The 15,497-nt window shown below is 35.8% G+C and overlaps 4 protein-coding genes across 4 annotated transcripts; 2 read left to right on the top strand and 2 right to left on the bottom strand.

Annotated features, from left to right (window-relative positions):
* Positions 1-425: 425 nt before the first annotated feature.
* Positions 426-1,058, top strand: LOC108841742 (uncharacterized). The gene has a single exon (XM_018614500.2). It carries the CDS (start codon positions 446-448, stop codon positions 890-892), a length of 447 nt encoding a protein of 148 aa, XP_018470002.2. The 5' UTR covers positions 426-445; the 3' UTR covers positions 893-1,058.
* On the bottom strand, positions 770-1,871 carry LOC108841743 (uncharacterized). Its single transcript, XM_018614501.2, has 2 exons — positions 1,518-1,871; positions 770-1,203 (listed from the first exon to the last, which is right to left on the bottom strand). The coding sequence occupies exon 1, from the start codon at positions 1,695-1,697 to the stop codon at positions 1,524-1,526; it is 174 nt and encodes a 57-aa protein (XP_018470003.1). The 5' UTR covers positions 1,698-1,871; the 3' UTR covers positions 770-1,203; positions 1,518-1,523.
* Positions 1,872-2,798: 927 nt separating this feature from the next.
* On the bottom strand, positions 2,799-4,325 carry LOC108840798 (phenylacetaldehyde reductase-like). Its single transcript, XM_018613616.2, has 5 exons — positions 4,178-4,325; positions 3,846-4,015; positions 3,472-3,663; positions 3,040-3,395; positions 2,799-2,940 (listed from the first exon to the last, which is right to left on the bottom strand). The coding sequence occupies exons 1-5, from the start codon at positions 4,293-4,295 to the stop codon at positions 2,799-2,801; spliced, it is 978 nt and encodes a 325-aa protein (XP_018469118.2). The 5' UTR covers positions 4,296-4,325.
* An 8,057-nt stretch (positions 4,326-12,382) lies between these two features.
* Positions 12,383-13,510, top strand: LOC108840697 (uncharacterized). The gene is made up of 2 exons (XM_018613526.2): positions 12,383-12,866; positions 13,092-13,510. Exons 1-2 carry the CDS (start codon positions 12,561-12,563, stop codon positions 13,125-13,127), a joined length of 342 nt encoding a protein of 113 aa, XP_018469028.1. The 5' UTR covers positions 12,383-12,560; the 3' UTR covers positions 13,128-13,510.
* Positions 13,511-15,497: the final 1,987 nt, after the last annotated feature.

Here is a 15,497-nt window from a genome sequence, read left to right as displayed (position 1 = left end):
TTTGGACATTCAAATCAGTTTCTTTGGATGATTTTTTATTTTTTATTTTGGATTTTTTGGTTTTTTGGATTTTTAATTTTTTCGGGTTACCCTTTCAGCTTCAGTTAATAACACTTCAGACTCAGATATATTTTATAACACATGTTTCAAGATTCATTCAGATATTTTTTTTCATTTTGGACCAGATACATATTGGTTTTCTTGGTTCGGGTTCGGATTTTGAGTTATGGATTTCATATTACAGATTTTATGCCCAGCCCTAACTAAGTATCATTAGTTTCCTACCTATACACGCTACATTCAAAACAAGTTCTCATTCCGTTGCCCAGATTTTCTGCTCCTTTCACTGCCTAATGACAAAAGCATGACACACCATATTGACAAGTCTCTATATAAAAGCCACTGATCCTTCTCAGCCTACAAACTATCAACATAGAAAGCCAAAATGACAGAACTCAAATGGATATGCCTTTGCTTCTCACTAACACTGTTGCTCAGCTTAGCAGTTGGATCCCATAACACAGTCTCTCAGAAATGGTCTGTTGGAAACCACTTTGGTTACGATGGAGGCTTTTGTCTTCCCGGACTCTGCATTAGAGGAGCCGGTGGTAGCAGAGTCAATTTTGGCCGTGGTGGTCGCGGAAGAATGCGATACAATGGTGGCAGGGACAGGACTGGTATCAGAGAGACCATGTACTGCAAACCGCTGACTTGCTGGTCTGGCTCATGTGATGCACTCCATTTGCATTTAGACAAAGGGCTGTACAAATCTCTCGTAGCAGCAAAACAACCATCAACTGTTGATTACAAGATCCCCGAGACGTTCAAACACAATAATGTCAACGATAATTATGAAGTGCAAGAGGCTGCAATGACACCACAATCTAACTAGCTAATGAAGTTTTTAGTCTTTTGTCGTTTGAATTTGTAATAATTAACATAATTAATCTCAATAAGTCTCATCAGACCGAGATGTTGTTATCACAAGAACATTAGTGGAATATTTCACTCGTGTAAACAGAGAAATAATAAACTAGTAGAATAACAAATTTTACTTATCTAAGTTTTATTTATTTAATTACGTAAATCACAAATTACAGTAATTTTTTTCATAACTTCGATTACAATTTCTCGTACAAGCAGAACTAGAGAAGAAAATTCTGTGCGAGTTTCTTCTTGTTCTCCCCTTTCAAGTCTGGTTTGCTGAAAATGCAGAGAATAATAACCAAACGTTGAGCTATTATTATTATTTTTAGTTAAGTATGTGAATTTTCATTAAACAATAATTATTAGTTTTCGATTCTTTTAATTCTTGTAGGAGATTGAAAATAATTACTCACAAAAGAACAGTTTGCAATGAATGCAGAAGTTGTTTTAGAGAGCTATTCTAATACGGCAATACTTAAACACATAAGAAGCTCTCTAACGAGTTTGAAACTTGTAATTACTTGTGTTTCATTGCATTAACAACTGGAAAAGCATGGAAGTAAGTGTATATAAAAAGGACCATATCTTACGAATATTCATCTCCGGCGAGAACTTAAAAGGGAGGGGTCAGAAGGAGCGTCTCTGACGTGGTGGATGAAAACGACGGAGCAGAGGACAGAAGCGATAATAGCAAAGATACCAAATCCGATCATCAGAGAGAAACCAGCGACGATCAGATCCATCGCTGTCTGAATGCTTATTATTCCCATCAACTTTAGACTTCGAGTTGAGAATAGTTTAGTTACAACTTTGAAATGGTATGGATCTTGAAAAAGAAACAAGAAGAAGAAGAGGAGAGCGTTGAAACTTCTAACAGAATGTATTGCATTGCCTTGGGAATGGCGAAACTCGCATTTGCCACGTTACGTGATAACCTCGAGTTCACGACACCTCAACAATTTATTGTTTTTTTTTGGCATCACTCAACAATTTATTCAATAAAAATAGAGCAAAACGATTGCATCCATCCAATAAGATCTAAAATGTAATAAAACGATAAATAAAAGAAAATATTTATAAAATAAACGAGTTATATAAAATGGATGAATTAGAATTTGGATAGATGAATTAGAATTTGGATAGATGAATTAGAATTTGGATAGAGTTCACGAAACAAAAAAAAAATTAGAATAGAAACAAAAGAAGCTCTAATAAGATTGTCACTGATAGTTTTCCAAATTTAAATGGAGTATTAATTATTAAGTATGAGTAAAAGTTTATTAATATTTTATTGGTTTTTTTTAAAAAATGAAAAAACTTATATGGAAGTCTTTTATTTGAGAACTTTTTATATAAATTTTTAAAAATAATTTATAAAAATATTAGTAAATTTTGTTTTTTCCCGTCAATATTATTATATTAAGATAAACTGCCGGAACCCACAACTACAAAATACAAAAAAGCAAAGCAAAGCCCAAAAAACATACTGGGCCACAAAAAACAAACAGAAACAAAATGGCCCGAAGAACCACAACGGGAAATGCTAAAGGCAACCAAGCTCTGCCGCCATGTCGGCCGCTTCGATCCTTCCCCATATCACCTGATTCGAAACACACCGGAGAACCAACCGTCGATTTACCCTCAAAATATTAATAAATTTTGTTGTCGATACATTTTTTTGAAGAAAATATTAATACAGTTTTGTGTTAAGAAGTTCGGATTAAAAAGATTGGAGATAGCACAAGACACAAGTAAATAACATAGTTTTGGGCAATATGACTGTTTATATCTTTATTTTTTAAGACAGATTACTTATTCATGTCACTATAATAGTGAAATCAATAAGAAGTACAATAAAACAACAAAGGGAATCACACAAGACATTTCTCCTTGAGGCTGTGAACAGTGTCTCTAAGGCTTGTTTCTGTAGGAGTGAACTCAATTCCCAAACTCCTCACTTTCTCAACAGACACCTTGTATGTCACTAAATCAAGATCAATGTCTTCATTGTTCCTAGAAATTAAGTCAAAAGAAATATATTAATTGTTGATTTGTAGAATTGTAAAACATAAATGTCTTATAAAATAAATGATATAAGCAAACAAAACTTACTTATCATCACCAATGCACAAATCAGGAACGAACTCGCGCAAAACATTCTCAATGTCCTTTAGTGTCACAACAACCGGACCATCAATGATATATCTACCATTGGCTGATGGAGTCTCATGTGCCTTGATATGAGCTAGAGCAACATCTCTCACGTCCACAAACCTATAACTTTTGCTCATAAAAGGATCCTTACCCTTTGTAAGTTCAACAACCACGCCTACGGAGAAATTAAGAGTTGGCTGCAAGATTGGTCCAATTACAAGTCCTGGATTCATTACGATTAAGTCCATCTCATTGGCCTTGGCAAACTTACATGCTTCATCTTCAGCCAAAGTCTTCGAGAGTGCATACCATTGCTGAAAAATAAAATAAAAAAATAATTATATTGCGAGTTTATGAACTTATTGATGTGTTATAACACTAACTAAATACCTTTTTCTCTTCACAAAAACTTGGATCAGAGAACATGGTTTCATCTACTACGCCGTTTGGTCCAGTATGGGACGCATGAGCAACAACGGCAGCCATGGACGATGTTAAGATGACCCTTTTGACAGAAGAAGTTTTGACACAAGTCTTTAGGACGTTTAAAGTACCCTTCACTGCTGGTTCGATCACCTCAGCCTGCAAAATCAAGAGTAGTGGTTTAACTCATGTAAACCAACTGGCTATATATGACTGGATTAAATCATATCATTTACGTATTATTTCATCTCCTCTCTAATTTCATATGTGGGATTACTAAACTGAACACGTAAATTATTGAGGATTGTGTTGGTACGAACAAAGTGACATCATTGACGAACCTGAGGATCCTCGGCAGTGAGTAAAACCGGCGAAGCGGTATGGAAGACAGCTTCACATCCATCGATTGCATGCTCGAAAGAGCCTTCTTCTAACAGATTTGCTTTGAATAAACTGAGTCTTTCTTTTGCACCATCAAGTGCAAGAAGATGATCCGTTTTCTTTTGATCATCTGCAGAAAACACACATATTAGTCATAGTGCACTTCAAGATATATATATAGCTTCTCTAGTTCTACTCTTCTTTCATTTAGGTTATGATAAATATATAAGCACCACCTATCGGTATATAGTAAAAAATAATATTTAATTTAGATAAAGGAAGAGAAACAAACTTGGGTCTCGAACGGTGGCCCTAACAGTGTAGCCACGTTGAAGCAACAACTTAACAATCCAAGACGCTATGTACCCGGAAGCTCCGGTGACGCAGACCACCTTTCCTTCACCGTTCATTTTTCTTCTTTTCTAATGCAACTGTAAGGATGAGAGTGTTGGAATGTGAATTTATATTAGTTCTGGTAAAATACATATGAAGAAACATTTTTATAGATTAGATAGTATTTACCTCTATTCAAAGTCAATATCTTACATTAATTGATTCTGTAAAGATACCACAAGATTACATCTTTTTGGTATCTCATATCCTGACGTGTGTCACTTATTGATATAATCTTCAGTATATAGCTCTTAATTATTCATAAAATCTTGACTGTTGAATTTTTTAAAAATATCTATGGGAATTAATATAATTAGTATCTAAGGATGGGAGTGTTAGAATGTGATCTTACATTTTTAGTCAACAGAAAAATAGTATTTACCTCTATTCAAAGTCAATTTATTACATTAGTGGATTCAGTAAAAATACCACAAGATACCTCTTTTGGTATCTCATATTTTGACGCTTCTCACTTTTGTAATCTTATGTGCTATATAACTTGTAGGTGTTTTCCTGCACCATGTGCAACAAAAAAAAATTAAAATATTTTCAACAGATAAATATAAATTACATTTAATTATTTTTATTAATATTGTAAAATTTCTTTTTTATCAATATTTTAATATAAATTTGATTTAACTAAAAAATTAAAATTAAGATAAAAAATTCGTTTATTTTAAATTATATTTAATAATGTGCATGTATAAATTTCAAACTATAATTTTAGGTAGATTTTTCTATCTATTTATTTTAATTAAATACATTAAATAAATATGTAAAAATTGCATAATTGTCAAAAATTAAAATTAAACAATATATATAAAAAACTTAGATTTACATAAGAAACTAATGATTTTACGATTTAATTTTTGTAATGTTCTAAAAAATGTATAAATTATTAAAAATATTATAATTTAAATGATATTTCAAAATTTTAAATGCTATAGTTGAATATATTTATTTTAATGATGATTTATGAGTTATTACCATATTCTAAAAAAATCCAAAAATATAAATCGACAATAAATGTAATTACCATATTTTAAAAAGTATACTAAAAATATAAATTAACATTAAATATAATTATCTATGTCATATTAATCTATAAGATATGTCATCAATTTTAGTAGCTATGTCATATTATTTTTGTGAAAGTGATTGTAAAAAAGACAAATGGCAAAATCACTTCTCAAATATAGTCTAGGGAATAATGCTTGTTGATGTAAAGATGTCCGCCCTGAAGTAATCGCTGACGTAGTTGCTGAAGCAGACGTTGTAGTGAGTGGTGAAGACCATGTGGAGTCGAGATGCTGAGCTGGAGTCGTGTAGACTTGGAGAGCAAGGGAGTATCTTGAAGAAAAGGCAAAGAGGAATAAACTTGGGGAGCAAGTTTATGACTTAAAGGAAGAGGAATAAGTGCATTCCAAGAAAAGGAAAGTTGCACTTATTGATATGGAAGATGTCCATATTGTGATTCCTTGGAGACTAGGATTTCGGGAACGTGGAGAATAGTATAAGATAGCTATGTGGTCGTCTGTAGAGAGACAGAGACACAGAGACTGATCTTATAGAGAGAGAGAAGCGCTTGGAAGTGTTCTGGGTCGTGCTAAAGCAGGGGCTGAAGTACTTGATGGTGGAGAGACATAAGCGGGTAGCTTAGGAATTGTTCAGTGGCGTGTGTTAGGGTGTAACACTAGACGTGTAAAGCTGATTAAGCAGAACTTGTAATAGGGTTTACAAGGCGATTCTAATAAAGCTATTGGTGTGTGCTTGTGTATTTTGTCTCTCTGATTTACCTTCTGCAGTACTATTGTTTGTGTCATCTTTGCACTTACAAGTGGTATCAGAGCGGGTCACCTAAGTTACTGGTGTGATCCTAGAGGTGAAGATGGACACGGTTATTTCTGTGCAGAAGGCAATCGTGTTGAAAACGGACCAGTATGGTCATTGGAAGGCTCGCATGAAACAGTTGATTCGAGGAATCAATGAAGATGCGTGGACAGCTGTGGAGACTGGTTGGGAGGAGCCCACCATAGTCACAGCAGATGGGAAGAAGCCTAAGCCAAAGGAGGATTGGTCAGAGGCAGAGCGCAATGCATCAAAATTTAATGTAAAGGCGCTTTCGACGATTTTCGGAGCTGTTGAAGTAGCTGATTCAGGGGAGTACTTCAGCTAAAGAGGCGTGGGAGATCCTGCTGAATTCGTTTGAAGGAGATGACAGTGTCAAGAGGACACGTCTGGATCATCTTGGGTCGCAGTTTGAGAATCTGAAGTGGTCAGATGCGGATACGGTGGCAAGCTTCAGTGCCAAACTCAGTGCTATGGCGCATGAAGCATGTGTACTTGGAAAGAAGTACAAGGAGAAGAAGCTGGTGAAGAAGTTGCTACGCTGTCTTCCAGCAAGGTTTGGAGCTCAGAAGGCGGTCCTAAATATGACTGCAAAGACGGATGAGCTCAAGTTTGACAAGGTTGTGGGTATGCTGAAGGCGGAAGAGATGGAGACAGGCAGTGGCTTGGTGTCTACATCAGGAGGTACGCCAGGGAGTATAGCCCTTGTAGTTGACAAGGAAGCAGAGAAAATTCAGGAGCTTGAAGATGTCGTGGGCATGTTGGCTAGGAATTTTGGCAAGAGGATGAATTTCTCAGGTGGGAGAAATCAGGTTGGTCGCCAGGGAGGTGATCGTGACAGTAGCAGAAGAAGAGAAGGTCTCAAGTGCTACGAGTGTGAAGGAGTTGGTCATATAAGGGCTAACTGTCCGTTGGTATAACGAAGAGAGCTCAAGTGCTCTGAGTGTAGAGGTGTTGGACACACACGGCGTGAATGTCCAAACTCAAGGAAGGGTAAAGGTAGTCCATTGCAGTCGTCTGATGAGTCAGAGTTTGAAGAAGATGGAAAGGTGAACCTTGTTGCATTTGGTGCACGCAAGGAGAGATCTAGTGAATCCTCTGGTTCAGATCTCAGTACAGATGATGAGGAGTATCACGTGCTGCTTAACAAGTGGTTGAGGGTCAAGGATCAGAATCTGAGATTGGAGGATATGGTTCTGAAGCAGAACGAGCTGCTTGAAGAACTTCGTGAAGAACTTGCTGCTGTGAATGAGAAGAATGAGTCTCTTGAGTAGAAGGTGAGCGAGTTGAGGGAAGTTGTCGTTAGGGAACGAGAGAGAGCAAGGATGCTGGAACGTGATTTGGCTGAGAATCGCAAACAGATCAGGATGCTCAATAGTGGATCCAAGGAGTTGGATAAGATACTCTCGATGGGACAACCAGCCAAGGTGAACTGGGGTCTGGGATATCGAGGAGCTGAGGGTACTAAGGAAGTACAGAAGGGGCTGTCACATTTCGTGCATGGGAGCACATCAAAAAGTGGAGCCAAAGAAGCTTGTCAGGAAGTACGCCGGGACGTGCGACAAGGAGTACGGCAGAAAGTTCTACAGCGCGGGGCTGTGAGTAACAAGCCGAAAGTGGTACGTCAGTGCAGCAACATGAAGGTCAGACAGGGGGTTCTGAAGCATGGGTGTGCAGCTGGTACGAGGAAGGAAGCTGATCGGTGCATCAGCAACTGTGTCAGGCCAAAGAAGAAGCAACATCGGGTGTGCTGTTGGTTCTGTGGGAAGGTTGGACACAAGAAGGTGGAGTTTTTTGCTCGTGAGAAGAGCAGAAACATGGTCAAGAGGGTGAACAAGGCGTTCACTAAACCCAAGAGGGTTGAAGAGGTGTCTGTAGCCAAGAGTGGCTTACTTGATGAGATCAAGGAGGAGACATCAGAAGAGGGATGCAACTCTGGTAGGAGTGATCTTAAGGAAGATCAAGAAGCATCAAGTCTGGAGCTAGGACACGGAGTTGTCCGTAGCACAAAGGGGAAGGAGATCGAAGTGCATCAGGAAGTGATGCGAGAGGATCTTCAGGAGAGTGATAGCGAAATCACTCCAAGACAATAGCAACGAGTGCAGAGGGCACTCGGGGTGGTTGAGAAGAGGCTCATGGTCAAGGAGACGACGCATGAAGGAAGCCTGGTCCTCAACAGAAGTGGGTCGAGAGGTAACTCGATAGGTGCGTCAGATCGTGATGCAGTACTGGTAATCTATTCCGCTGCAGCAGAGGCTGTATCATGATTGCGCATGGAGTAGCAGACAGGTGTGTCTGTAAGGCTTGACATCTAAGCATCTGTTTTAGCTTAGTATGCTATCAAGCAGGGGGAGAATGGTGACGTTCTGGTCCAAGGAGTGCATATCTCATGGGGGAGAAGAGCATAGTGATGGACGTCCTGAAGTAGATGATGCTTGTCTCATGGGGGAGAAAAGCATGGTGTGGTGCACATCTCGTGGGGGAGAAAAGCACAATTAGCGTGGAAGTTTCCAGGTGGGGAACGTGGTTGTTGAACCAGAAGAAGGTTGTGCTTGATCGGCACACAAAGCTAAAAGGGGGAGATTGTTGATGTAAAGATGTCCGCCCTGAAGTAATCGCTGACGTAGTTGCTGAAGCAGACGTTGTAGTGAGTGGTGAAGACCATGTGGAGTCGAGATGCTGAGCTGGAGTCGTGTAGACTTGGAGAGCAAGGGAGTATCTTGAAGAAAAGGCAAAGAGGAATAAATTTGGGGAGCAAGTTTATGACTTAAAGGAAGAGGAATAAGTGCATTCCAAGAAAAGGAAAGTTGCACTTATTGATATGGAAGATGTCCATATTGTGATTCCTTGGAGACTAGGATTTCGGGAACGTGGAGACTAGTATAAGATAGCTATGTGGTCGTCTGTAGAGAGACAGAGACACAGAGGCTGATCTTATAGAGAGAGCGAAGCGCTTGGAAGTGTTCTGGGTCGTGCTAAAGCAGGGGCTGAAGTACTTGACGGTGGAGAGACATAAGCGGGTAGCTTAGGAATTGTTCAGTGGCGTGTGTTAGGGTGTAACACTAGACGTGTAAAGCTGATTAAGCAGAACTTGTAATAGGGTTTACAAGGCGATTCTAATAAAGCTATTGGTGTGTGCTTGTGTATTTTGTCTCTCTAATTTACCTTCTGCAGTACTATTGTTTGTGTCATCTTTGCACTTACAATGCTTAATGATTCTTTCTTGACTTTTGAATTAAATATAAAATCAAAAATCGTTGATGGCAATTGATATAATTACTTTCTAATTTTTTGTATGTAGTATACAGAATTTATTTTTTAATAAAATACAAAAAATAATCAAATACTATACAAAAATGTGTATTTTTAAAATAAATATAGCAACAAAGTATACACGCTGAAAAGATTGCTCATCAACAAGAACGTGAGTCAGCTTGGAGATCGCAGATGTGGAAAAGCCGACAAAGGACGAGGTGTGGTCCATGCTTGTTCAGTTAATCAACAAAAGAACAAATGTCTGGTTGAAAAGATAAGCCACTGAGCCAAGGAGGGTTGCGAGTAAGTAGTAAGTTGTAGACGAGGACGGCTTCAAAACGACGAGAAAGATTATTGGTGAGATTTGGGCTTATAAATAGTATTTTTCTTCTTCGATAAAAAAAGTATTTTTGTTTTCTAACGCGGAGGGGGTATCCTGCAACTCGTAAGTTTCTCCTTAAGGTCTATATATGTTTTTTAAGACCAACGTATACAATATTTAGTAACCAAACCTACGAAATAATCAAATACTAGATGATAAACCGCGCTATGCGCGGAGTGAGTTTTTTAAAATATGTTGTATTGAAATATTACAATTAGAATGCATCTTGTTATCAAGATTTTTTTACATTTGATTTGGGGTGGATATTCGGATACCATTTGGTTCAGTTTAGTTTGGTTCGGTTCAGTTATATTTCGATTTTTTGTGAGTTCGATCCGGTTCGGATCTGCGGGTTCGGTTTGGATTTGGACTCAGATAACTCATTTTATTTTTAAAAAAATAAAATTCGTATATACTTTAAATTTCTCAAAATATAAAAATAAAAAATTATTTATAACATATAAATGTGTATAATGCAAGCTAAAATACTTAAACTTAACATAAAATTTGGTTAGCTTCAATATTCGGATAAGAAATCAATAGATATTTGAAGTATTGGTATTTTGAATATCATTTAACTATTTTAATCATGTATTTTTAACTATTTATAAATATTTTCAAGTATTTTGGACAACTTAATAACATTTTATATATTTTTAATATTCTTTTAGATATTAAATTCTAAAAAAACTAATATATTTAAGTATATAAATTTGGTTTCGATATATTCGATATCCGAAATATTTCGTTTTGGATCATGTTCTGTTCTAAAAAATATCATCTTAATAACATCTTACAATTTTTGGTAATTTATAGACATTTTAAAAAATTCAAAATATAACATATATGAAAAATCTATTTTTTAAAATATGTTTAAGTGATTTTTTTATAATATTAATTAAAATAAAATGTAGAGGATACAAATTTTTTTTATCAAATATTTTTGATTTGTAATCATTAATTATCATATATACGTTAATCATATTAGGTAATTTCGTAGCTTTTATTTAAGAAAATAAACTTACGTAGCTTTTATTTAAGGAAAGAATTTAAGACTATTAATTAATATGATAATTAGTTTAATAAAAAGTATAATATATATTTATATGAACCAACATATTTTTCTAAGGATTTCTGAGAATCATCCTAGTGATGACACGTGGCTACAAAACATGTTGTAATGTTCCATGATTAATATATAGGGGATCTGTTACCAACAATATATTTATTGGATTCTAAATAAAGTGACGAATCAATAGATATATATTACTAAAGGTTTTCAAGAATTCACCAAAAACGTTTAAAGAATTATGTTCAGAATTTTTTAACCAAAAATAATTATGTTCAGAAAAAAGCTGTGAAAATTTTGCTCGACCAACAGCCCAAGGAGTAAGCAGAGGACCTCATTCGGTGGAGGATAGTTGAGTGACAGAAACAAGGGGACGAGTCATCTGTAAACTAAGACGGGCCGAGCAGAGTCTGCCTTGAGATTTTAGGGGTTTATGGCAATATATATGTAAATTTTTCTATTTGTAAATTTGGAGGCTAAAATTTTTTTTGGAGCTTATATTTATGTAACTTTTTTCAAAAATTTTAAGGATCTGTTGCAAATGTTTTCCTTATCATGGCTCAGAACCTGTCATAGGGCCGAGTCATCAAATGAAGTGGAGATAAGAGTTGTCTTGCAACCAGAACGCCGATCTTAAAATTTTAGAGGCATGTGTCTAAGTCTAAGATAGGCTTTTTTACAAATTTGGAGAACTAAAAAAATTGGGAGTCTATGCCTATGTAGTTTTTAAAGAAAATTTTGGAGACTTGTGTCAAATATTTCATTTACCATTACTAAGGAACGGCCCTGCTCTTGCTCACAATGTCAGGACAAACGATCATGAAGACCTCTCCTGTGCTCAAGAGCGTGCACATTATTAGTAAGAAGCCAATCAGAAATGATCCAAAAAAGACTAACTCGATATGCAAGTGGCATTGCCCAACACTGCACAGTCTTTCAAAAGTATGCATGTGACAATGTGCTACTAAAATAGAAATTCAATAAATTAATAAATATGACAAATTAATAAAAAAAAATATTTAAAATTGGGTCGTGTAAAATAATACATTAATTGATAAAATAATAAAATAATATCTTTTTAAAAAATCTTAGGTAATTATATGATCCACTAAAATCATAAGTTAATAATTACCATACATATAAATTTTATAAAACATATACAAATTTTTTTTCTTATGTAACCTTTTCAAAATGAAATTCATCTCTAGTTTTAATTTTAGTTTTATCAAACTACATATAAATTTGATTTTAATTATATGATATGCATTCATCATACATAAAATATATCAGTATATCTAATGAAAATGATTAAAATGTAAATCTGTCAGCTTTAACAAATATATAATATTATAAATGAAATATTTTTTTTTCAGTTTTCTGCACTAAAGGATATTTTGAAAAATAAATGTAAAAAGAAAAATTTCTTAAATTAAAAACTCTATAAATTAATAAATTTTCATAGTTCCACCATTGTATATTATATTTATAGAGTTTTTACTATATATATATATCTTTTTGGTTATATAAAAAAAACTGGCACAGCCACAAAACATTCTATTTAGAAACCACTATCTCAATTAGATTGTTGAACTTGCTACTATGAAAAGGAGTTTGCCCTTAAAATCTCTCTCAGACCTGCACTCCGAGGTGCGCCATTTCGATGGATCTCTTCTGCCATAGTTATGTCGCTCCTCCAGCCTCCTCGTGAAGAATCTTTGCTCTTCCTCCATGGCCCTGATGGTAACTGTTTCTCGTCCGTTGCGTTTCAGACCTCCTCCAGGTCTGCCGCGAGACGCTGTCTATCTCCTTTCTCCTCTTCAGATCCTCAACACCTCTGTCAAGCTCTCTCTTCAAGAGTTTACACAAACTTTTGTTCTGATGCTTGCTTGTCCAACAATGGTAACAAAGTTCAATGGTGGCGGTGCTCCTCTTGTGTCCGATGGTGACACTCTTTTTGCCTATGGCATTTATTGTAGAGGCAAGGACTGGTCTTCTCTCAGATCTTATCTCGACCTTCCTCATACAATCCTCCAGGTTTACCTTTGCTTATCACTCCCAGCTTACCTTTATTCTGTTGAATGGGTTGGAATGAAATCTATGTGGAAGACACTGGACATGTGGTCTCTGATTTTAGTTGATAATGTACTGACGGATAGATTTTCCTTCAGTTTTACCATTGTGGCTCTTAGTGGCAACTATGTGGCTTCTGTGCGATCTTTTTTTGGTGCTGTGATTTTGTCTTTCTCTTTTTGGTGGCAGTTGGAAGAAAACTCATTGGTATATGTCACTTGCTGAATATGGTGTTGATGGATATAGACTTCTCGGTTGTCTCATGTTTGGAGTAATTTCTTTTTCTTATATTTTCTCTTGTATGGAGTGAATTGGAAGCTCTTGGAAGCTCTTGGAAGCTCAAACGTTGTTGGTACTGCAAAGATCTTTTTCCCAACTAATGCCTTTCTTTGCTTTTGGTGCACTGATTGTGATCCTTCGGATTACACTAGATGCAACAATACAAAAAGTTTATGAAATTGTTATGTAGGTTTCTTGCTATGATTTTTTCCAATTCTATCTCATATTTATCAGTTTCTCATTGTTGTTGACTTTATGTGGCTTTGTTGTATCCTCCTCCTCTAATGAAGTATGAACTCTTCTAGATTAAATGCAAGTTGGTTTGAATTTTTTTTTTAAAAAGAACTTTCTACTATGAAATAATTTAACATAATCAGTCAATCCAAAATATTGTGTCAGACTAAAACTCATCGACACATTTTGTCAAATCGTTTTAAACTGGACTAGCATCGTACAAATTTATTTTAGTGCCTTCATTATAGGCTCGTTTAGTAATTAGTGATCCGTCCAAAAAGATTGTGTTCTCTATTTTACTCTGTTATCGTCACTCGTCAGTGGTCAATGATGGATCTTGAAAACAGGCTTGTTTTATCCCGAAGCTATTATAGTTGGCTATATACAGGGTCTGATCTAGGCATAGTCAAGTGAAACATTAGTTTTGTTATATACCATTAATTTTATCTATTTTAGCCATGATATATAAGTATTTTAAGATATAATTATTATGTTTTGGAGTCTATTTAGTATATTTACAGGTTCATGAGTAATTTAGCGTAAAATTGTGATTTTGGAGCATTTTGAAAATAAAAGGAGAAATCATCGATCCGAGCTAACCATCGAACCAGAACAAAGGTCGACATTCAGAGTCAATAATCGATCGATGCACATCATGTGTCATCGATCGACAGGGAAGCGCGCAAAACCTAGTTTAGTTCTATGCAACACACGCTTTCATTACTTTCTTATTTTCACAGAAAACATATTTAGGGTTTTAGTAGATTTGGAGAGAAAATCCAAGACTCTTTCTTAGATTTGTATTGGAACTCCAGTTTTCTTAATCTAGTATATTCTATGCAATTTATACATATGCTCATGATTTACTTAGCTATATCTGAGTAATTCACTTGTTAGGTATATGGTTCAAATATGGATTAGTCCAAAATATAGAATTTCCAAGTTGTTAGAGATATCCATCATAGGATTGTGCTTATTGCTTGTGTTCTAAAATAGCTAATTAGAACCCTGATCTTAGAATAATTAGGCGCAAACGACAGCTTGGTATTTTACCTGAATAAATTCTCTTGAGTTAGGATTACTAGAAACAAATGACGGTTGATCTATGAAACCTAGTGAACATGTATATATATAGACGACACAAGAATCATGTAGAACAAATAAATCTAGCCGTTGATGAGAGGTCTTACTCGCATGTGAGCTGTGAAATACTCTTAACATAATAAGTAATCTATAATATAATACCACATCAAATCAAATGTTTTTGACTAGAACTAATGAATGATAATCTCAACATTGAGGTTATCGAAGGAAGGAAAAGAAGTTTTGATTAAATTTATTCTGCTATCTTTACTGACACATATGTCATATCTACCTTTTTACTCCCATTGGAGATATGTGATAACATTGCAAATGTCATTGCTCAATTCTGGTGAAACTCAAATCACCAAAAAGAGGAATTTACTGAGCAAAATGAGAGAAAATATATGCATCTAGAGAAGAGGGAGGTATTGGTTTTTGGATGATTCATGAATTTTACTTAGTACTCTTAGCAAAGCAGCTCTGGCGTCTTATTAAATTTCCTGATTCACTAGTGGCAAGAGTTTTACGAGGTAAATATTATTGTCTGAGTTCGCCTTTGCGAATTGGTTTAGTGGACAACCTATCTTATGTGTGGACGAGTATTATTGCGGCAAGGAAGCTATTACTTCTGGGTATACGGAATAAAGTGCATTCAGGGTATGAGATTAATGTGTGGAGGATCCATGGATCCCTGCAACACCAGCTCTGGCGTCTTATTAAATTTCCTGATTCACTAGTGGCGAGAGTTCTACGAGGTAAATATTATTGTCTGAGTTCGCCTTTGCGAATTGGTTCAGTGGACAACCTATCTTATGTGTGGACGAATATTATTGCGGCAAGGAAGCTATTACTTCTGGATATACAGAATAAAGTGCATTCAGGGTATGAGATTAATGTGTGGGAGGATCCATGGATCCCTGCAACACCAGCAAGACCGGCTCGTTCCAGGGTCCAGTCGTGCATCCAAAAATGATCGTCAGTAGCCTTATTAACTTTGAG

The sequence above is a fragment of the Raphanus sativus genome, chromosome 2, assembly GCF_000801105.2.
Source record: "Raphanus sativus cultivar WK10039 chromosome 2, ASM80110v3, whole genome shotgun sequence".
Lineage (NCBI taxonomy): Eukaryota > Viridiplantae > Streptophyta > Magnoliopsida > Brassicales > Brassicaceae > Raphanus > Raphanus sativus.
This window is presented reverse-complemented; position numbering and strand designations above follow the sequence as displayed.